We start from the raw sequence: 22,147 nt of genomic DNA on the forward strand, positions 1-22,147 counted from the left end.
TTTGCGTCAACAGTAGCCACGAAAAAAAACAAGTAATAGATTATTATGTTTTCAAAAGATAAACTACTAAAACAAACAAAAGCATAAATAATGAAAACAAAAATGCTCTAAAATTATTTATTGCACAGATTACAATTCATGATCTTCTGGGTGGTAAAGTTCACTCATCAGCCGGTAGATGTATGATGGCGCATGACCTCCAATGTTTGAGATGAACAGTGTGATGAGCTCAGGCGGAACATAATCAAAAACTGGGCAGTGAACGTTCACCTTTGAGAGGATCTCACCTAAAACACAGGAAATAAACGTTACGCTCTTGCAATGTAAAAGTGTAAGTGTGCAATGTTGAAGTTACCTTCAGTAAAAGGAAGGACCTCGTGAGGGGAGACAAACTTATGAAAGGTGTCTTCTTCATTTGGGAACTAAAAAGACCAAATTTTTCCATGATTACTCACTTTGTAGAAATCCTAAATATGGATGATTTGAGGATATTCCTACCTGAGGAGAGAGCTTAAACATGGGAGCACAAACAATCAGAGGTGTGGAGTGATGTTTCGCTGCGAGGGCAAGCGTGTGCGTTCCATTAACTGCCCTCAGACCTCCGTTTGCCAGGACCGTCTGCGTACCAATAATGACCTAAAAGCAGAAAACTGTCTGCAACTCATCTGCACCAATAGCACTGTTTCCCATCAGTCACGATACTGCGTACTTTATTGACACGAGACATGACCGCAAATATGGCTGCATCTGCGATTACTGTTGTTTCAATGCCGGCTGTGGAGAGACTTGTTGCCATCTTATGTCCCTGTAAAAAAGTAAAAGTTTAGTCATTTCCCAGCAGGAACGTGCTATCTTAAATATGCCTGCCTACCTGGCAGAAGGGAGCACATTCCGCCACGATGACATGAAACTTGCGTTTGCGTGCAGCGTCTTTGAGGAATGCCTCAACGGTACGAGAACGTCCAACAGTCATGATGACTTCATTGGAGTGAATGTGCTCCAAGGCCTGCATGGCAATGTTGTCAGTAGTCCCCTCTGTTCAAGGACACAGCAAGGACAGATATTTATATGCAACAAGCCTTTACAAATTTCAGGGATTGTCTAATTCATGAACAGACTTGTTCTTTAAATTGATGCTTTGTTTATTGCACTACTGTCACGGGTGCTAAATGGCCAGTGCAGAATCATACCCAGCTCTGTTAGCAACTCATTGATAGCCTCGATGACGTTTGCCTTCAGCGCAGCAAAATGCTGCCTGAAGTTTTCCTCACTAAGTCCTCCAGAGGTCAGCAGCTTGTGCAGTGATTCCTGCTGGTCTGCCTCCTCGCTGCTACCGCGAGACCTGCAGAAAACAGAAAAGCACTCAAGCACTCTTTTTTTGCATTTTGATAGCCATGAGTCTGTATATTTAAGTTAACATCCTCTACAAGCAGCATATCATTTACCAGCTCTTCACCCCAGCTCTGCATCTCACCAACCTGATCTAAAAATTAAAAAAACAAAACTGTCCTGCTCCTTCTGTTCCAGACAAATCCAGACTAAATTCTAACCTGTTTAGGTTTGCATACACCTCTTAATTTTATATGCAATTCTTCTATTTTATTTATTACATTCACAGTTTAATACATAGTACTTAAATGTTTTAGTCTCAATCTTATTCAGTATTTTCTGCATCTTGTGTATATTATCCCTCTCCTGTATTTAGTTGTCCCCTTATTTCTGCTTTGTATTGTCCATTCCATTGTACGCTGTGAAAATATCCAACAGTGTTACTAATTTAAACACAATGAGTTTGAGTGTTTCTGGACCTATGAGTGCTTGTATAGTGTTGCACACTTCCTCTGATCTTTCCAGGGTTTCTGTAATCAGTCTGGTCCCCAAGACCACCTTACCTGGCATATTCCTCTCTGATTATCTTCAACACCCTCCTGATCATGTTGCCAACAGTGGTCTCGGATGGTTGAGCAGCAATTAGCCTCCTCCCTTCTTTTCTAATTACTTCCATCAGATCCCCTGTAACAAAAGAATAAAACCATAAATATTTCAGTTGTGATACTACAGCCCTGTGATTGTAAATCTACTTCTCATTTAAATGTACCTTGTCTGTTTTAGTCACTTAATTTCTCAAAGAACATAGATTTGAACACATCTGATAGCTGCATCTGATAGCACCAGACAAATGAGCCCGCGAAATGCGGATCAAATATTTTGCCACAGTTATAACTTTAGCCCTGTTATTTGTTATTAAACGGGTGACTTTGGAAGGAAACTGTAACATGTGTCACCTGCGCTGCTCCACCGTGCCTGCGCTGTTATTCTGCGGAGCAGGGCTGTCGTTTCTCGGGCTGTTTCCGAGGAGCCCCGCAGTGGTCCAGTCCCGCTTCCTCCGCGCTTCAAGTCAGACAGAAACGCCTCAATTCGTTCGGTCAGGTCTACTTCTTTGTCTGCGCCCGGCATGGCTTTTATTTAAATAATCTGTTGTGGGACTGAGATAGTATTTACGAAATTTCCACCGTCAGGACGTTGACAAGGAAGTCTTCAGAAGTATTTCCGGGTGAAGACGACTAAGCTCTCACGTGATTGGTTCACCAGCTATTGCATCACGCTTGTAACGTCGACATTTTTTTTTATTTTTTTAAAGTATATTAAAATATAATTATTATACACGTAATTCACACTCGATACTCAAACAGAATCAGTGGGGTATGAAAAAAATATGTATCTCATCTTCTGACCCTATTTCCGACTATGGTGGCCGGAACCGGAAATAGTCTTGTCATTTGTCCTCCGTAAAAAGAAGTCGTGTTTATAAAAAACTAAACTTTATAAACACACACAGAGAGACATTATTAGTATAGGAAAATATGTATCTATAAGTATTTCGACATAACTAATTTAAACATTATGCAGTCTACAGGTTATGAAAATTTATGGTAAGTTTTTTTTATTTTAGGAACTCATGTTAATATTACGCTCTCTTCCTCCTCCCACCGTTTTGCGTTCATACTCTCTTCTGATTACGGTATGTCAGATTAAAAGAGAGGAAATAGAAACTTTATTCATCTCTCATGAGAAATTCACATATGGTGGTATTGAAGGTCCAAACTACTCCATGAATGCCCAAAATATAAATTCATTACTTAACTTGTAACTTCTTAAACTTGCCTTACTTGCCATCTTTAAACTCATAAGTGTGCCCTGGGAAATACACATTAAACTGCATAACTAATGTAAATCCATCGAATATTTTATTGAATAAGAGCCCCACACAAAATTACAAAATGTATCAGTTAACATAAAAATAAAAAAAATCACTGGTGTTAAAATGTTTCCATGAAAGATGCCCTTATTGACTGTCAAAAACACCCCACATTCACAACCCCCAGTCGCACAGATAGGATTAAAGAATAGAAGCACGATGGATAGATCAGCAGTACTGTAATTGGGAAGTGACACTTTCAAAATTACAGGAGGGTTATTTGCCAGTCTGAAGAAAAATGAATGTGTGGAAAATGCTTCGACAGGGCAAACAACCACTTCTGGTAAAGACCTCCGTCCTGTGAAATCCCACAGAAGACACCTTAACATAACTCTCATTGGAGTGGGTTGGTGAAGTTAACCATAGCCATCAACATGCAGAGTACAACATTTTCAGTATCTGGCTACTTTTTGGCTTGTAACAATCCAATATTCAAGCGATCCAAAATAAAATTAGGATGAGTCACAGCTACCAAATGTGACCTAACTAATAACAGAATATAACTGAACAAAACAATACCTCCCAGAGATATACAGCATATACCTGCAGAAGCAACTAAGTGGCATTGAGAACACAATGGGGGAAAAAACAGGACACGGCTAACTTTAGTTACCAAATATGAGCAAATTATGTGACAAAGGAGTGGTTGCAAGGTTTAACAACCCACTTTTGAAACCACCTAAAATTGCTAAATGGGCAGTAAGGATTGTAATTCAGTTGCCATGGGAATATAACAAACTAACATTTGCTGATGGCACATCCATTCAAAGCAAAAATTAAACTGGGGGGGTACTTTTTCCGGGAAGAGGCAGTGCGGAGAAATGGACCTAAACCACCTATGAGACCTGGCGAAACACAAAGCCTCCATGTCCCACAATGCATTTCTCTCCACTGCACTTTAATTTCATTATTCCATTAAATTATCATTTGCAGCATCACCACTCGTGCTGTCATTTACTAAAGCTAGTCCAGAGATGTTGGGATGTGTTTGTTGACTGTCAGGAGGTTTCCAGGAAAAGAGCGAGGACCTTTCTACTCGATCAGCTTCTTTGCCTTGAAGAAACGCCTCAAATAGAACACCTGCCATGTTGCCAGGCCGATGAGGCAGAACATGGAGAAGATGCTAAAGTACAGCACCCGTGTGTTGGTTGACTCTAAAGTGGGGGGAGAAGATATCAGATGTTAAATAAATAAATACATTTTTTTTTACATTTTCTTTTTTACATTTTACATAAATACATTTTACTTATTTAAGCAATAAATTAAAGAAACTCCATTTGATTCAATTGGTCACTTGCTGCAGTTCCTAACATCAAATACATTATCTCTGAGCAGAGCCTTTTAAATTTTATGTTCCATGCTGCAAAGTCTAATTTCCCATGACAATTTCAACTTGTGAAAAACAGCTCATTTCAGTAATTGTGCATTTGTCTCACCATTGGTGTCTCTCATTTCTTCCTCCCTCTTCTTCATATAAGCAAAATCATTGACAATAGACTCGGACAGGTCCTCCAGTCGCCTCAGCTCAACTTCCAGGGGCTTCAGTTTCTCCACCTTGGCAATCTGAGGGACAAAATAAATGCTTAAAAACAATCTACTGTGACCAACTGAACGGTTGGGAAAGAAAACCCTGAAGAAATGTCAATGCAAACATTGACCAGTTGGTGGCACTCTGAGACTGCATAGGCCTTGTAGGAAACTGAACTGGCCATACAAGATGTGAGAAGAGGTATTAACTCTGGTACAAAAGACACCAATAAACTATTGTAATCCAGAAATGTGGTTGTTGTTGAGTTAAACACATGATTGTGCATCATGCATACAAGACGTGGTTTAATTATTGCAACCGTTTTAGTCCATTTAAATGAGACTTGCCGTTACATTTTAGGAGAAAGGCTCCATAAAGAATGTTTGCATTGGGCCCCTACCCAAATTTGAACCGTTCAACCTGTAAGCTTCCAGTCCAGCTCTGTGCAAACATCCAGGGTGTAGCTTGAATAATGACTGATGTATTAAGCAGTCTGCAGTCAAAACGAGAATTATCAAGCATCTAACGGAATACATTTTTTTAGCTACATCAAAATGCAGTGGAACTAAAAAAAAAAAAAGCATGTGTGAATTCTACTCCTGCCACATGCACAGACAGTGCTTGCCGACTTGAATTCACCATGAACATCCACCTACACACTTCCTCATCAGAACACAATGTCGTGTCCGTGCTGCATGTGTGGGAAGAGGGGTGATTCTCAGCTCCCAGTGGTTTATAACTTCAGCGCATACTTTTTTATGTACTACCACAATACCACCTGCTGTTCATTTACAAAACTAGACAAATAGATTATCGTGTTGGTGAACAATGACGAATACCTGAAAAAAATCTTCATTCTGGCTTCTCAACTCGAATTCTGGGGTGGCTTCCATTTTTATTGCCACAATGTGAACTTGACATAGAATAAAATGTGAGAAAAGAAAGAGCCAATCTATCTGTCACAAACTCCTGGGCTTATTAATTTACCTCCTCATAATTTTTGGCCTCCACGCCATGCTTCATGTCAAGATTGACCAGTTGATCTGGAACTCTTCCTGTACCTGATTCAAAAAGAGTCACAATATTAAGATCACATCCAATCAAAACAAGCAGAAAGTAGCATTCAGAAGCATATAGCATTAAAATACTTTCTGCATCACTTTCAACATAACAATGCCTATTCATTTGTAAAACATTCCTTCACTTTGCTCCTGCACGGACAAGACGAATCAGCTTTTGTGCATCTGTATAGACAACATAAAATAATGGCAACACTGGTGGAGAGGACTCCCATACATACCCATGGGTGATTTACTCTCAAAGCATACTTCAAACATATCGTAGTCTTCTGTGGTGAACGCAAATTTTCCTTTTGTTGCATCTTCCTTTGAGTACAGAGTGTGGCTTGAGGAATCTGTGATCTATAAATAAAGAATTTTAAAAAAAAAATCTGAGTTATAAAACAAGAATCAATCAGTTTCAGTTTAAGCCAGAAAGGCTGATTATAAATCAATCGTACTGATTGATTTCCTTATGTTAAAACCCATTGACGTAGTCAATACATGTGGTACAAGAGATTACCTAAAAGTAAGATAGCAACCATTATAGCCGCATTTATCAACTAAACAATACACATACACTGTTTTGAGCTGAAAACCTTAATGCTAACATGCTATGGTAGCTAGTTGAATGGGCGATTAACACTGACGTGTAACAGCAGCGTCCGAACCGATGACACATATTACTTTTTAAAAATAGATCCATCGACAACAAGAGTGGACGAAGTATGAACTGTTACGATTAGACTACGAGTACGTTCAATCTGAATCCTGAAAATGTTCCCGAAGATGGATGATTTACACAAAAAACGAAAATCAGGAAGGATGGTTCGGGCCTAAACCATTGAATATCACAAGCCACCGGTTTTAAGACCAGTCCACTTAGGAGTGGCTTAAACACCGCACAAAAACAGTATTTTAGGACCCTGATGATATTCAACTGAGGCGAAAAAGCAGAAAACATAGTTAAGTAGTTAAGCTCGACACACTGGTGGAGTTAACGTTCGCTACGCGCATCTCGGCGCTCACCTTCAGATTAGTTTTGGTGTTCGCCTGTTCGCTTATTTCATATTCCCCAGTGACAAGGACATCTTTGTGGATCTCTTCTCGTAAGCACTTTCTTGTGTTTACCGGTAAAAAGAAAGAGATGGAAAAGGCAGATTCAATAAGAACCGGTAAAAACAGCAGCGCAGTGAGTCGAGCCATGGCTGCTTGCTACTAGCTAACCCTAGCCAGCCAGCTAAACGTCGAGTTTCTACCGAACGGGACACGCAGCTCACCAGCGCCACCCCTGTTCTGGAGGGGAACTGCACCACATTTACCGAATCAGCTTGGGTTACTTCATTGTGAATTGACTGCTTTGAAATTCCTTATTCGAATTACACTATTCAACTCTTGTCGCAAATCAGTCACGTGTGATGTCAATAATTACACTATTATAGCATCATCATGTTTGCAGCTGCAACGCGGGAAAAAAATGATTAGCGCAATTATGGATATAAACCAAAGATAGAGTGATAGCTGCTTTTATGGCTACATCTTGTCTGGACATGTGAGGCAGATTAAAGTCTATGTACTGACGTACAGTTGTATCTTAATGTGAGATTCAGTCATGATTGATAATCAGATATTACTAAAGTAATTTATACCCTAGGTTATGAAACATATGAGAATGTTGGTAGGTATATTCAGAAAATTCCATACATTATTATTTTTCTGTCAGGGTTTAGAGTAACATAACCGAGTACTTCTTGATACTGATCATGCAAGATAAGACAGGAACACTCTGCTATGTGGGGGGTCTGAACAGAGAAATCCCTCTGGCATTGGTCTGTTGTGTGTTATACAATCTCATGCCACGTAGTCTTTGCTGCGAAGGAAAATTAAAGTACGTGCAGATTTCGAGTTGCTCACAACACTCAGTATATTTCCACAGGTATTAGGAGTGACTACAGTTTGAATAATATTTACGCGCCTGTTTAATCAGTCTTACTATTGACTGACCAATCCCTTTTAACCACCTCCAAGGACCAAATGGCAGAACATCGTCATGAATGTTTCACATTACAGGGTAGCGTGTTTGTTAAATGAGAACTCATGCTGACGCAAGTGTCTACACACCCATCCACTTAACTCCGTCATTCACTGGCTTGTTATTACCTCCATAAACTGATCCATCAGACAATTGCTTTAACTGTCAGGGAGATTATTGTCAAGTTAAGGTCAACGGCCTCAGTAAAAACACGCAGCCGTGCACATTATCTAAAAGTTTTCCAATTCTGGACATGTGAGGGTTGGATTTGTTAATTCTTGTCACACAGAGGCAATCCCAGTTTCATCACCACCCCGCACACAGTTACAGAGACAAGCAAGGATCTCGTTCTGGCTCTGCTTTCTTCACACCCTCATCGTTCTCGGCTTCACTCTCCCAGACTCCCACCCTCCCCTTCTATCAGGCATACGCTGCCTGCTTCCTCCCCTGGGTGGCTGCACCGACGCAGGTTCGCGTCACAGTGGTCTAAATTTACTGCTGTTGATGCTGATGTTAAAAGAAGCAATAGGCACCTGCTATTTCTGCTTTTACCCCCAGCTCCCGGGGGCCAACAAAGAGGTATTAATAGGCAGACTTATTAGACACTGGATGATGGCACACGGGGTGTTATTGAAAGAAGAATGCAGAGAAAAACAGACAATTGGAAATAAGCTGTTACGCAACTGCAGAGGGCTATATGAAACTTAAGAACAGGCGAAAAGGGTAAAAAACAAGAGGCTATGTAAGATGGCAGTTACAAGAGAAACACCTATAACATGTCTGTATTAAAGAACATCTCATTCTTTACCTCAGGTTGCACCTTGAGAACAGGTTTAAGATGTGGTATCTAGGCCATGTTGCACAAAAAAGGGTGTGGATACACTGGAAATGCTCCAGTATCACAGTAAATTAGTGATTGTGCCAAGTAGCCTTCCAGTGCGTACGCTTTGTACGTGATCACTCGCCCGTTTCCTGCTTAGAACCGTGAAGCAATGGTTCTTCCAATGATTCTCAATGTGATAATACAATTAGGGAGAAACCTGACTGCATGTTTACAGAAAGAATGAGGGGAAGGAAAAATAGTACAGATTTCAAAAAGTGTGGGAGAAACAGCACTGTCAGCTACATATGGAATTTACATCAATTAAGTAATGACGAAGTTACATCTTCCTGTTCCAGTTCAGTCGTCATACTCATTTAAAAGATAGAAGAAACCAGACAAAAACCAGAAATAAGCAAATACGTCATAAAACGTGTGGTTTATGGTGCTGAGGTGTGGAAGTGAAAGGAAAGGATCGCTGCAGCTCATTACAAAATCTAATGCATTTATGAACAACACTGGAACAGAATACTGGTAATTACAGTACTCCTGGTCTGCCTTAAGCTGCATCTGTAAATGTTGCTTCGATGTGAGAGAAAAGAGAGCTGCACGGAGACTGAAAAAGAGAAAACCTTTCTAGACTTTTGTGTGCATTTATCTGAATGTTTCTGCCAGTTCCCTCACGAATTATTTTCGATAGCTATTTTCTTACTACGCAATAACTTGAGGCATCGTTAGACTTCCGGTCGTGATCAACCGGGCATTAACGTCTTAAAGGCACGAAAAGAACGCAGTCAGCGGTTGAAATACTGCTTTCGGATCCTGTTGGCAATTTCTCTTGCATAACCGCATACGTGTGCAGCCGTCGTGTTGCAACGAGCAAACACAGTCAACACGCCTGCTTGATCCAGAGCTGTAAGCATGACGTTACTGGCGACGGATTGATAAAGCAGAAAGACAAACTTGGATCCGGTCGAGCAGCTAAATAGGGGGAAACGAGCCTGTTTTTGGGTTCTTCTGACAGCAACGAGCCGACGCAGCAGCGTTGGGCCCGGAAGTGTGACGTCAGCGCGCTGTGCATACACATTAAAAAATGGAAAAGGAAAGAACGCATTGACGTAAAACGCCCTGACGTATAGTTAACCTTAGCAACAGACGAATCAATAAATAGAGCCAGTGGAGCTGGAAGGAAATAACAGCGATCCCTTATGGAGGCTAATTTTAAACGTTAATTGATCGTCAAATGGCGGAGGAGCTGCTTGTTGCGTGGAAAATGCTTATGTAAGACAGAACCATTAAGTCAAAACAAGGGATTTTTCTTTAAATTTAAATATTCTTTTTTATTGTTTACATAACATTCATATTTACTCCGTAAAAAAATAACTTTAAGTTTCTTAAATTAGAACCACGTATGTTTTCACAGAAAACTTCATACAAAGATAGACCACTCAGACCATGGTTAGGACAATGCACGTCAGTTTTTAAGGTTCACGAACACAAACACCCGCACGTCCATCAACCAGAAAACATAGAAGATAAATAGAACTATTGCTCTGGACATATCAGCACTAATACAGATTCTGTTGTCTCTATAGCACCATTAAATGATACATGAACTCATTAAACATCTAGGTGGTATTAGTTAAAACATGCTTTTTAACTTGCTACATTGGTGTTATAAGCAAGTAGATAAAGGCAAATAAAATGATAAACACTCTGCTTCCTGGTACAAGTCCCTTCCATAGCCCTGTGATCTGCACACATCTCATAGATGATGAAAATGTGCATTTTGAGAGGAAATATGTTTTTGGAAGAGTTTCTAGAGGGCTAGCAGGGTAGGGGAGCTGAGTGAATCAGAAGACTGGTCATTGCTGTTGCTTCGTCTCCTGTGGGCAACGCCGCAGGTGGGGAAGGTTTCCGCCTCTGGAAAGGTAAACACGAACGATGATGTCAAGGTGGTGCAGGCCGGCGTGCAGGTCACCACAGGCGTGCACAAGGGCTCGAAGTCACTGCTGCTGATTGTGGCGTGAAGAGGCTCCCAGTCCTGAGCAGCGAAGAGGGAGTTGGACAAGTTGACATCCGGGACAGACCTCGCCGTCTCTGCCTCCGTCTTTGCCAGCAGGTCCAGTGACTCCTCCAGAACGGACGAATCCAGGTCGGTCATTTTCACCACGCTGTTGGAGACGGTGGCTGTTGACAGGAGGGAGTCGCTGCTGCCGCTGAAGATGGAGTTAGAGGTTGAGGTGAATGTTGAATGGCTTGAAGTGACAGTGGTTGCCTCTGGGATGGAGGTCTGTAGCTGCGTGGAGACAGTGGTGGAGAGGCAGGCATGCACCGGAGACATGGAGACCACAGAAAAGTCTGTATCCATCTGTGAGGGGATTTTGCAGATGGGCTGGTGGGCAGCCAGAATGAACTCCAGCCGTTCCTTCTCCTTCAGAAGATTAGCAATATCATTCTGCAGGCTGGATTTCTCATCCTCCAACTGATCGGTTTCCTGCACAGCGGGGAGAAACGTTCATTAATTCCACTGTTGCATAAGACCGCTATTAAATTTGAGGATACAGTAAAATGAAAGAGCAATTCAGAGCGATGCTTACAGCTTGCAAAGTATCTGTCAGTTCTCGCCTCCTGTTGCGACACTTTGCTGCTGCCTGTTTATTTCTCTCTCTGCGGATTCTTTTCTTCTCCTCCTCCTCGGGTGTAGTCTGGAGGAAAAACAAGATAGTTTAGGCTACATGATAATTAACATGCCATGTAGGTCGCTGCCTGATATGAAACACCTGGAAAATAAGGCTGGGTTCCAATTACCTGTTCCACTCTGCTCCTCTTGCCATGTGCCTTGGAAGCTGCAGACCTCATGACGGTCCTCTTGTAGGAGGGACTGGGACTGTAGGTGTGAGCTCTGTGAGAAGGAGCCACCGAAGAGATCAAAGGCTGGACCATCCACTGCAGATCTGGGCTGGTGGAGATGGCCGTGACGGTGGGGATGAAAGAGGCACTTGATGCTGTCAGGTCGGTGAAATCCTGTGGGCAATTAAGGAAACAGAAGCTCAGCAGTGCACTTTCAGGAGGAGCTGTTGCAGCTTTGCAAGGGTGGTTGTGAATGAAGACAGGAGAGCGTCTATAAAAAGCTAGAGAATTTAAAAATATCCCTGTGATGTCAGCTATGACGTTATACTATCTCTGAGGAGTTTCCAGATGAATGGATTTATTGCAAGGGGAGGTCAGTGTAATGTGCTAAAAAAAATAAACAAATCAGATCAAATTAAATCTGGAAACCGTATTTTGAAGCTAGAAACCATTTAACGAAACCCTGGATTAGCTTTATCACAAAGTGTTGATTTTCCAAACGGGACATAAAATGCACAGTCAAGACAAACGTGCAGTATAACATCACATTAGCAATATTTATCCAGACATACCTGAGACTGAGGCGAACCCATGCTGGAGTAAGACCCCGCCGGTGAGGGATAGTAGAGATTGTCCCCGACGGGGGAGGCAGAGCAACGGGAAGAAGAGTCGCACTCTGCGTTAAAAGAGGTAAACATCATCGTTGTCCGGATTTTGTTTTTTTTAAAAAAAGCAAGTTGGAAAATCCAAACAAATGTAGCAGCCAAGGAATTCAACCTCGAAGAGAAGGAAATCCTTTAGTTGGGTCCGTGTGCAACCCTGTAGCGTCGCTCTAGCTTCTCTCGTTCCTGTCTGTTCTGAAAGTTTCAACCCAGACTCGGCAGCGCCGCCCGCTTATATAGCTCGAGATGATGACGTAGATAAAGGGGGCGCGTTCCCTTTCAAATACAGCGAACCGAAAAAACACCAAAACACCGATTTAACAACGCGGTGCTGACACAATCTGTCGCCTGTGCGTTGTACTGTCCCAAAAAATGAACCTTTCTGAGAATTCGTGCCGTTTATGGCAGAAACTTCAACGTAAATAAATCGCTTAAACGTACCCTCAAGAAATGGAATATTCCAGAAACGGGATCCCCAGGACGTCATTTTCCAAATATGGTGCATCCTGTAAACGGGGCGGGGCCTGCTGGGAAACACACCAGCGACATCTGCACGACGTTACGTAAGACAACAAACACAGTGGCTGTTGTGAAAACTAAAGAACTGGGTTAATGGTCAGCAAAAGTACATCCAAAGTACATGAAAAATAAACTCGAACACCAAGTATTGTTTTCTGTGTATACAGTTGCATTAAAACACACAGGGATCGTTCTTTTAATACTTATCATACCTTTAAATTTTTTGAAGAAATTATATTATCAAATATTTTTCGTGTTAAACAGAACCGAGCATTGTAAAAATAATGATAATATATAATAATAAAAAATAATAATTAGACACTCGCTGTGGCACCACCGGTTATGGACCGGAGACCAGATGAATTTCTTTCGTTGCACTTTTCACCACGCAATTTAAAAATCATCACCTGTGATTTGACAATGAACATTGTTTACATCAAAATTAAATTGTTAAATGTTAAGACTTCAATTACTGATTTGGGTGAATATTTTGCATTTGCAGGATGGATAGCTTACAGACAGTTGAAAGTCAAACTTTAAACAAATAAGCATATGCTGACAGGAGGCGTGTGTGTACACGCAGTTGCGTCAGTCTAAGCTCTCTGTCTCCTTTCAGTACAATCTAAATGAGGGTGTGTGCAGTAGCAGAACAAGAATCATTTCTGGTTTGCGAAGTGTAATTTTCCACAACAGCAGTGTTTCATCAGGTCTTTCCCTCAGAGTAGGTCAGAGGGAATCCTTCGTGAATCATTCAAGCGTTATATTAATTTACATTTTCATCGCGTCAGTTAACAGCTGCAGAGCATGTTTGGCTTCTCCTAACTCAAGATCAAAAACCTTTATTTGTAGCTTTGAGATAAATGACCCACATGTAACCATAGCCGAGTTGTACTCAGTGCACATGCTAGCATTGCATTACAGTTTTCCTTTTTCTTTCCATTTTTCAGGAAAGTCCGCTGAGATATTCTTCGCTGAACATTTGAGGCCAAAAAGCAAAATAACGAGTTCAGATAAGGTAAGATTATAAGTTTGAATTTAAATGCACGTTTAAATAATGGCATTTATATTTAGGTTAAAGGACTTGTATGCTGTACGCCTGTTTAGCCAAACATTCCTGGTTACCGTAGCAACCCCACCCCTTCGCGTCAGTGACGTATTTGATTTGCATAGCAACAACAATCGTTTGTGTTATTGAGACGTATCACTCATCAGCGTAAAGCTAAACCGGTTCCCCCGTTGCTGTGTGGAAGGGAAGCCCCGTAGGGAACGAGCAGGATTTCTGGTTTCCGGAAATGATGTCAGAGTGAAGCCTCTGTCAGTGTTGTGGCTCTCAGACTGGCTTCTCTGTCTGGTCTGTGGCAGAGAGGGGGAAAAAGGAAAAGGGGTCAATTTACTTTATCCAATAATTAGAATCAATAGTTGCTGAATAATTCAAACATTCCGTTTACGCCAAAAACACATTTTCCCTTAATAATTCTTAACCTGAGTGCATGGAAAAACGAAACCCTTTACAATGTTTTTTTTAAATAACAAAACTCAACTAATCTTTATTTTTGGGTGCTTTTTCCCAGGTCAGTTTGACGACATGTGCGGTATTACTGAAATTCGTATAACAGCTTTTGAGGACGTTAAAGTTTAAAAATAGCCCTAACGTCACCGGCCTGTGCACACTGAAAACAAGAATTGCCTGCAGAATGTCTGCAGTTATTATCGACCTTTGAACTCATTCGGCCATGAGCTGAATGGGCTTAAGTCGACCTCACAATGAGGTGCCGGTAAATGAACCCCAGAAGGGGCTGTGACTGCCGGGAAGCATGCATCCCCTCTCAGAGGGGAGAGGCCCCCTCTTCATCTACCGTTTCCAGCATTGAGGTCACAAAATCTAAATATAGTTTATACAAAATCCTTTCAATGGGGTGTAATTAAAATGTGGGAATAACGCTCATGAGAACACGAGTGATGGGAATAAATTAGGCTAACACCAGCACAAGTGTCAAGTAGGCTGCCCGTGAAAGTGGAAGAACAAAAGCGGTGGTGTTGAGGGATGTCTCATCCGTTCATCATTTGTAACTTTACTATTTAAGTGTCTGCAATGACGTGATGTGTTAGCATAATTTGAAATAGTCTCAGATCTGCATACCAAAGTACATTGTTGTGCACAGGTTTGACCTACGCCTGGTTTGTTCGCGGCGCCTACGCAGTCAGAGGTGCCCGCGTAATGACGCGCTTATCAGGTACAGTTCGTGACGGACAAAACCATTTGGAGCAGATTTCACTTTCTTTTGTGAGTGTGGGAGAGTGGGCCACACGCAAACCATGCGTCCTTCTGCGCGCCCTCAATGCGCGCACCTTTTCCCGGAAGCGCCATATATGGTTCGATCGCGCCGCTCCACGATTGGCTGCTTTTACAAAAGCGACGATTCTGTTGCTGGAGCTGCATACAGGGAAAGGTGAAAGGCAAAGTGTTATATGGTGGATTAAGCAGATCATTAAATAATCAGTGCGACGTGGGAGCTGAGTGTGAACCCATTAATTAAATGAGCAGGTCTATCCAGTAATTAATTTACATTATTAAAGCACAGTATATAGTCTCACTACCGGTAGTTTAGGGACATAGGGCAACACTTTATACCGTTTTATTGTGAATTAACGCATGTCTGTGCTCTCACTAATACGACCGGACAAATATAGAAGATAATGTATTTGATGCAGATGCTGCATACGTAAAATGACGTAGTTCATTCATGGCGGAGGACACCTCGGTGTAGGCGGGGGTGTCACTTGACATATACTGGCTATATTTTCCAATATTTGCTATATAGAGATGCATCAAATTAGAAAAACTAAGTTGCTAAAACGACTCTTCGGATCTTTGCTGGAATTACTGATTAAGTCGTTTTAGAATCTGCATTTTCTCTTTTTGTACTCACCTCCCCCCATTCGAAATGGTTCGGTCTCCCCACACAGATTTCATTCATAAAATTGCGGCTCACTATAAAAGGTGGGTCTCTCCACTATCTGCACAGTTACCATTTATGTATCTGGCAAATGGAAGATAGGGAGGCGTTCAGACGTCACTTCTATGATTGAATGCAATCGTTCAAGACGAGAACATGCATCCAGACTCCAGCACTGAGTTCGATTCGTCATCCAGCTGCACAGCATCTCCTGGCGGGGACACCCCTGGGCGCAGCCAGCAGCATCCTCCTGACTCGCTTTCATCATCAGTGGACAGCGCCGAGGTAACATCCTGCAATAACACATACAAAATGAGAGACATTGGTCGAGGTTAAGCAATTGTCACATAATTAAAATATAGTCAGTTTTAGTCGATGTACTAATTCGAAAATAGTCTTACTGAAGCACAGGGTGCAGGAATTTTGGAATTCGTGAAAGAAAAACACTAGTCTAATCTGTGTCTAGCGCACAGCTTGCTCGTGACCTTTCATTATTAAAGACTGATTGGGCCGATGATGATTTAATCGTGGGTATATTTCTGAATTCGCTGAAATGCTTGCGTTTACTTTTTTACGTTCCTCCACTAATGATGGATTTCATCCACCATCCATCACATGTTGCCATCATTAATCTGGTCATCTTCAATTTCATGTGATGTTGTGTTTTGGCCATTGCAGGACATTGCAGCGGACGCTTTTGTGCCGACAGTGAGTGTCATCTCAAGCTCGCCAGATCTACGGTGGACGGTGCAGCCCGCGGTCATCACATCTGTCTCTCCGTCCTCCACTCGCCAGAAGACCAAAAGTCATGGCGCGACCCAGACTGCAGCTGCACACAAGGCAAAGCCCTCCAACAGGAAAGGGCACAAAGAAAAGGTATGTAGGAAAACACGCAAGAATAAGAAGCGTGAAAATAGCTCATCCAGAAATATTGGGAGCAATAGACGGTTCAGTTAATTCAAAAATACATTTCTAGAGTTTAGTCAAAAATAATTTTCCACATTCGTGTATTTTTATTCCCTGTCTTAAAAAAATAGATAAAGCTGCAAAGTAACGCGCAATGTTGCGTTAATCCGTGCAGCGTAAGCGAGCGCACGGTTGTTTATGAATGAAACGAGGAGTGCGCGTTCACGTGTCTGACTAGACCGTGCCAGTGGCGCAGCGTTTTAACGCATGAACTGAGAGAGAGAGAGAGAGAGAGTCCGCATTGGTCAGATCAGCATGTCATATTTAAGACGTGACTTTAAACATGTTTTATCGACGGGTAGCGAGTGAGGCTATTTGTGATGGATTTTTTTAGCCTTCCAAAGAGGAGGAGGAGAAGAGGAGGATCAGGAGGGAGAGGAACAAAATTGCTGCGGCAAAGTGTCGCAACAGACGGAGGGAGCTGATCGACACTCTGCAGGCTGTAAGTGGGCTATTTCATCAAGAAAATGTTAGCACAGAAAGGGGAACCATGAAACATCTCAGGCTTCATCATGTTATTTGTCCTTCAGGAAACCGACCAGCTCGAGGATGAGAAATCTGCCCTCCAGGCAGAGATAGATGAGCTGCTGAAGGAGAAGGGGCGGCTGGAGCATGTCTTAGCTTTCCACGGACCGTCCTGCAAGCTCTCTGAAAGCGAGGGAGAAGGCGACGGAGAGGAGGATGGAGATGCTGCTAGCGCGATGCTACAGGATGCTCCAGCCTCCCCACAGCTGCTGTCCATCTTAGAGAATGGAAAATCCCCAGAGAGCAACGCAGCTGGTGGAGAAGCCCCGACTGGTCAAGACCTGGACAGCGTCAACTGCATTCCTGCTGCGGCCATTTCGGGGAATTCCAACATCCTCTTGTGTTCCAGTGCAGAAGACAATGACATGGAGGACTTAAAAGGTGAAGACCTTGATGACCTGGTGCCCAGTCTAGAGATGGCAGGGACCTCTGAGTTGGCTGCACCTGTCCCCGACATAGACCTGGACGGCCCATTCTGCTTTTCAGATTGGGAAACCCTGTACAAGTCTGTAGCAAATGACCTTGATTCCTTGTGCGCCCCAGTAATGTCTTCCAGTCCCTCTTGTAGCAATTATCGCACCGTGTTTTCCTTTAATTACTCTGAGATTGATTCCTTGGCTGAGGGCTATGAGAGCCTCAAAGGCAGCTCTAGTGTGTCTGAGGCGATTAAAGACAGCCTTAACTCTCCAACACTTCTGGCCTTGTGAATGCAAAGATGTTATGCAATGCAATGATGATGCCAATGAACACTAACCAGCCACCAAGCTAAGGTCACTATGTCAAATAACCTTTTGTAGTGTGAGTTTTGGTGTTGTGCAAGCCTAAAATCATGAATTGTGTAGCTGATGTTTTCTTTGGCCGTATTGTGCAGTTCTCTGAGCAGAAATAATGGAAATGCATGCATACAAGTCATCAGAGGTGGTATCTTGTGTTTCTAAAATCTGTATAATATGAAATTAGGTCATACGTGTGTGTAACGCTCTTGACAAAATTGTGCTGTAACACGTGAAAATTACAGGGTTACTAATGTGCAACGTAAAATCTTGTTGTTTTTCCATAAAGTAACACCATTTCATTTTACCAAGATGTATTTTATGATATAGTTTATTTTTTTACATATTGAAAACAAATGGATGCAAAAATGATGGTGGAAATAAACTGACAGCAAATTGCCCATAAGTAGTTCCTCTTTTCTTAGATCAGTTCTCAACAGGGCAACTCTTTTAAGATTAAGAATCTTCACTTTCATTTTCTAGGAATTTTAAGGTAATTTTTCTAAAGGTCTCATATGGGATAATCATCTCCCAAAATATGAAGAGATGTAGAATGTGGTCAAGTTTTATAAGCATATTAGCTCACAGATTTGCTCATTATCTTACAATAGATAGGATATCATCTCTGAAATATCACCTATGCAATATTATTTATAATTACTATGACAAGTGATAATAAAACTATTAAATGCAGAACAGACCTCAGATCCTAAATCTATAGACTTAGTCAATGGGCTCAAACATGCACGTGAACACATAGAGTCAAGTACAGGTAGATACCCTATAGCTTTCGAAATTTCATGCTTATGAAGGCGATTTGAAACCTATTTTCCACTCAGCGTCGGGCTTTAAATATGTCAGCCTGCCTATTTTTGGCGTCAGGATTATGTAAAGTCGATGCATCAGGGACCGAATCGTGTTTAAAACGAGCGAGAAAGGAACAGGAGCAGGTTAATCATTTATTCACGGCTCGTCCTCGGTTCCCTTGTTGTCATGGTCGAGGGATTCTACAGCAGTACTGTGCGTACCAGCCGTGACGTCAACACGCTGCCAACTCGCCGCCCACTTCCGTTGACCATATTAGGTAATTGCGGCTGTTTTGCTTCCAAGGCGACGGGTGTCATATTTCGGGGGTTGGAGGAAGTTACCGGAAAAAGTCGAAGCCGCAGCGACCGGCGTAAACAGACGGAACCGGGCGGGCATCACGTGCATGTGGACAATTGATGATTTCACGGTACTGGAAGGTTTCTCGGAACTGCAAAGCATTCGTTAATGGCCACAGCGTGAGGAGACGTTTTAGAACCAACAACAACAACAACAACAACAACAACAAATACCGCCCAGTTTAATCCAACGCTAACTCTTAAATAGTTGCTGTAATAGCTATGGAATAAAACAACACCTCCTTATCATAAAAGTACAATTATGATAAATCATCTCATGAAAAAGCGAAAGTGAAATAATAATTTTAATAAGTTCATAATGCAATGGCTCTAATGATCCAGTTACAGCATCCTCTGTACCTCCCGCCCATCGAACGGTCTTTTGACTGCTAGTGAATGTCAGATTAAGACCTGAACAGTGACGGTTAATCTTTCTGTTTTCAAATAAAATCAGTCCGTGTGTTCCATCGCTAGGGGGCGCACAACGCGGACAGCAGGAAGGACAAAAGCATCTCTAAATCTATTGTGAGGTATAAGATGCGTTAAGCGTGTATGTACATGGGTGATAATAGAAAGAGGAGTCAGCAGCTCTTGTGTCTACTGACTCAACCTCTTTGTCCAGCAGTCTGGTACTTCTCACTTTATCAGAGTGGTAAAAATACACATATCCACGTCCTTAGGAGATCTTGGAGAGGGGGTGGGGGGTTATTTTAGGGCTGTGATTGACGCCAATGGCTGCTTATATTCAGTTGTGGAACAAATACTCACATCTTTCACATTAGCCAAAATAACAGCGGTGTGTAGAAGTGAGGTGTTAAATGGAAATGCTTTGGAAATGTTGCTGAGGTAAAAGTAGACAGAGGGCATGCTTCTTATTATTACTGATGTGAACTTTAAACCTAAAGAAATGCGGGCTTTATTTTGCCCAATGGCTCGTATCATCAGCCATGCGCAGGAAACCAAATCTGGTTTATTTTTAATCTGTCTTTAATCTGTTTTCTGTTGCTGTGGATATTCACGACTTAATGAAAGACACCCCGTGTTTCCCTTGGCGACTCGGTGCACTCGGACAATAGTTTAACTAAAGTGGCACATTTCCAGACATCATAGTATTTTGTGGCGATTGATGAATGATGCGGAAGGCTTGGGAGTTCCTTTTTCTGTTGCTCTTGTTCGTCTCTCCATCCATCACCCCTGAAAAGTATGTTCCATTGTTATTCATTTTGCTGTCACTGTTTCCACCGCTCTTATCTGCCCCCCCCCCCCCCCCAGCCGCTGTGATATTTCCAAGGAAGTGCTTTTATTTACAGGGATACATCATTGTCAGGTGGGATTTGATTCAGCTCAGTTTTATTTATATTGTGTCAGTGGCAATGAAAAGTTAAACCAGAGCTGGATTCCAGGGGAAGCCTTTTCAGGCAACAGTGGTGGGCAACACTGCCTTTTAACAGGAAGAAACCTTGAGCAGGACCAGGATACAGGGGGTTGTTTACGGGAGGAAGATAAAAGAGAGGATTTAAAGTGATTAATGGGTTTAGTGGTGCGTGAACGCTCGAACGTCACCATCTGTACAGTTTTATTTTCTGTGTTAGTGATAAATTCACAATTTCCACTGGTTTCTTGTTTTTACAGAAGGGAAACGTTGATGTGTGGCAACGCAGCATTTCCAAATCTGTCAATTTTTCTATACCGAAGTCTTGGGTACATGTCGTCTGTCTGAGATTAGAAAAGAAGGAAGGAAATTAGAATGAGCTGGTATAACAATATTTTTTTTAAAATGCCCACAGCGTCTGTATTGGTGTGTGTCTGTACAGTGATTCAGGATTCTGTCTGGTTTTCTTGGGTACTTCCCCCCCAAAATTTTATAGTTTTTTTTTTCAAACAAAAACAGAAACATCCTTGTAGAGTGTTTAATAAGTCATGTTAAATCTGAATGTTTCTGGTCTCAAATATCATCATAAACACTCGTAAAAGTCTGTTCAAATCCAATAAAAGGAGAGAAAAAAGCAAATTTTTGTTTTGCAAAGAAGACTTTTAGTGTTTTCACCTTCTGACACCCACGCAACAAGATGTTTGGCAACTCTGCTAAACCACAAACTGTTCTCTCTCTTTTAAAGTCACCCAAGGTTAAGTCTTACTAGAAGCTTTAACCCTTCAGAACAAAGACCCTCAGGTTGGTAAGCACACTGGCATGCCCTTGTAAACGGTCTAAACTCTTCTCACAACTTAAAAAGAGCCGTTTGATGGAGATAATTGGCATGTGGTGCATCTGGGTCATCAAATGCAGACAGGTGTAAGGTCCTTATCCGGCATCATTGTTCCTGGCACAGCGCAGGCTGGCCGGGCCTGGCATCACGTGCGTTACTGTCACACAGGAGTGGAAGAATTCAGCTAAAAGTCCCCATCTGCAGGGAAAATCTCTCAGCTAAGGATGCGCAGAACCCCCCTGCGTTATGAAATCTGTCTGCTGGTCGAGTTCTGCTTTATTAAACCCAAACGGCTCCTCTAAAAATTGCCCTCTATGTAAAGAGTGACTATGACGCACGGCAGCAGCGCCCTCCCGACTTCTAACCTTCCATCAGATGCGAGCCATAAATCGTTGCTGAACCGAATTAGAATCTAAAACAGGGAGCAGAGTGGGGTATTTTGGTGAGCCTGTAATGGTTCAGCTGCTTGTTCTGCACAGTTGAGATGACTTTGTCAAATTCCACTGAGGTGTAGCAAAGGTGCACACTCAGGGTTCGTCCTAAAACGCGATGGTGCGTTTGGGGACAACAACCTAATATTCATGCATATTCGCCGTAGAGTAGCTGTAGTTACAACTGTTCACACTAGAGGGGGCCTGCAGGGAGAATCCGCACCCTCTTTCTGGTACCTAAATCAATTGTTTAAGACATGACTTAGTTATGTAATTTTACGCGCCACGGATCAATCTAATTATGAAAGCGAGCTTAAATCACATCAAAAAGGTCACTTCACATGCAAAACAAGCCCTAGCGAGACTCACGGCTCCCTTTATGCACCAGATCTGC

General features: G+C 42.1%; 4 protein-coding genes across 8 annotated transcripts; 1 reads left to right on the forward strand and 3 right to left on the reverse strand.

Annotated features, from left to right (window-relative positions):
• Window positions 1-103: 103 nt before the first annotated feature.
• eif2b2 (eukaryotic translation initiation factor 2B, subunit 2 beta) lies at window positions 104-2,574 on the reverse strand. The gene is made up of 8 exons (XM_057017413.1): window positions 2,286-2,574; window positions 1,893-2,013; window positions 1,191-1,342; window positions 872-1,035; window positions 710-805; window positions 499-636; window positions 356-422; window positions 104-287 (listed from the first exon to the last, which is right to left on the reverse strand). Exons 1-8 carry the CDS (start codon window positions 2,455-2,457, stop codon window positions 130-132), a joined length of 1,068 nt encoding a protein of 355 aa, XP_056873393.1. The 5' UTR covers window positions 2,458-2,574; the 3' UTR covers window positions 104-129.
• Window positions 2,575-3,226: 652 nt separating this feature from the next.
• On the reverse strand, window positions 3,227-7,118 carry tmed10 (transmembrane p24 trafficking protein 10). The gene is made up of 5 exons (XM_057017418.1): window positions 6,875-7,118; window positions 6,088-6,208; window positions 5,775-5,848; window positions 4,696-4,822; window positions 3,227-4,413 (listed from the first exon to the last, which is right to left on the reverse strand). The coding sequence occupies exons 1-5, from the start codon at window positions 7,049-7,051 to the stop codon at window positions 4,292-4,294; spliced, it is 621 nt and encodes a 206-aa protein (XP_056873398.1). The 5' UTR covers window positions 7,052-7,118; the 3' UTR covers window positions 3,227-4,291.
• Window positions 7,119-10,010: 2,892 nt separating this feature from the next.
• Window positions 10,011-12,807, reverse strand: fosab (v-fos FBJ murine osteosarcoma viral oncogene homolog Ab). Of its 3 annotated transcripts, none has more exons than XM_057017407.1 (5): window positions 12,654-12,807; window positions 12,123-12,226; window positions 11,509-11,724; window positions 11,298-11,405; window positions 10,011-11,194 (listed from the first exon to the last, which is right to left on the reverse strand). In XM_057017407.1, exons 1-5 carry the CDS (start codon window positions 12,715-12,717, stop codon window positions 10,517-10,519), a joined length of 1,170 nt encoding a protein of 389 aa, XP_056873387.1. In that variant the 5' UTR covers window positions 12,718-12,807; the 3' UTR covers window positions 10,011-10,516. The 3 variants fall into 3 exon arrangements, with proteins under 3 accessions (XP_056873387.1, XP_056873389.1, XP_056873388.1); XM_057017409.1 differs by lacking the exon at window positions 12,654-12,807 and adding an exon at window positions 12,328-12,455; XM_057017408.1 differs by lacking the exon at window positions 12,654-12,807 and having other exon boundaries at window positions 12,123-12,423.
• Window positions 12,808-13,411: 604 nt separating this feature from the next.
• si:ch211-153j24.3 (protein c-Fos) lies at window positions 13,412-18,358 on the forward strand. 3 transcript variants are annotated; one of them, XM_057017411.1, is made up of 6 exons: window positions 13,412-13,746; window positions 14,894-14,965; window positions 15,758-15,973; window positions 16,367-16,564; window positions 16,989-17,096; window positions 17,185-18,358. In XM_057017411.1, the coding sequence occupies exons 3-6, from the start codon at window positions 15,845-15,847 to the stop codon at window positions 17,884-17,886; spliced, it is 1,137 nt and encodes a 378-aa protein (XP_056873391.1). In that variant the 5' UTR covers window positions 13,412-13,746; window positions 14,894-14,965; window positions 15,758-15,844; the 3' UTR covers window positions 17,887-18,358. The 3 variants fall into 3 exon arrangements, with proteins under 3 accessions (XP_056873391.1, XP_056873392.1, XP_056873390.1); XM_057017410.1 differs by having other exon boundaries at window positions 13,417-13,452; window positions 13,679-13,746; window positions 14,894-15,973; XM_057017412.1 differs by lacking the exon at window positions 14,894-14,965.
• The last annotated feature ends 3,789 nt before the right edge of the window (window positions 18,359-22,147 follow it).

The sequence above is a fragment of the Takifugu flavidus genome, chromosome 19 (assembly GCF_003711565.1).
Source record: "Takifugu flavidus isolate HTHZ2018 chromosome 19, ASM371156v2, whole genome shotgun sequence".
NCBI classification, from domain to species: Eukaryota; Metazoa; Chordata; class Actinopteri; order Tetraodontiformes; family Tetraodontidae; genus Takifugu; species Takifugu flavidus.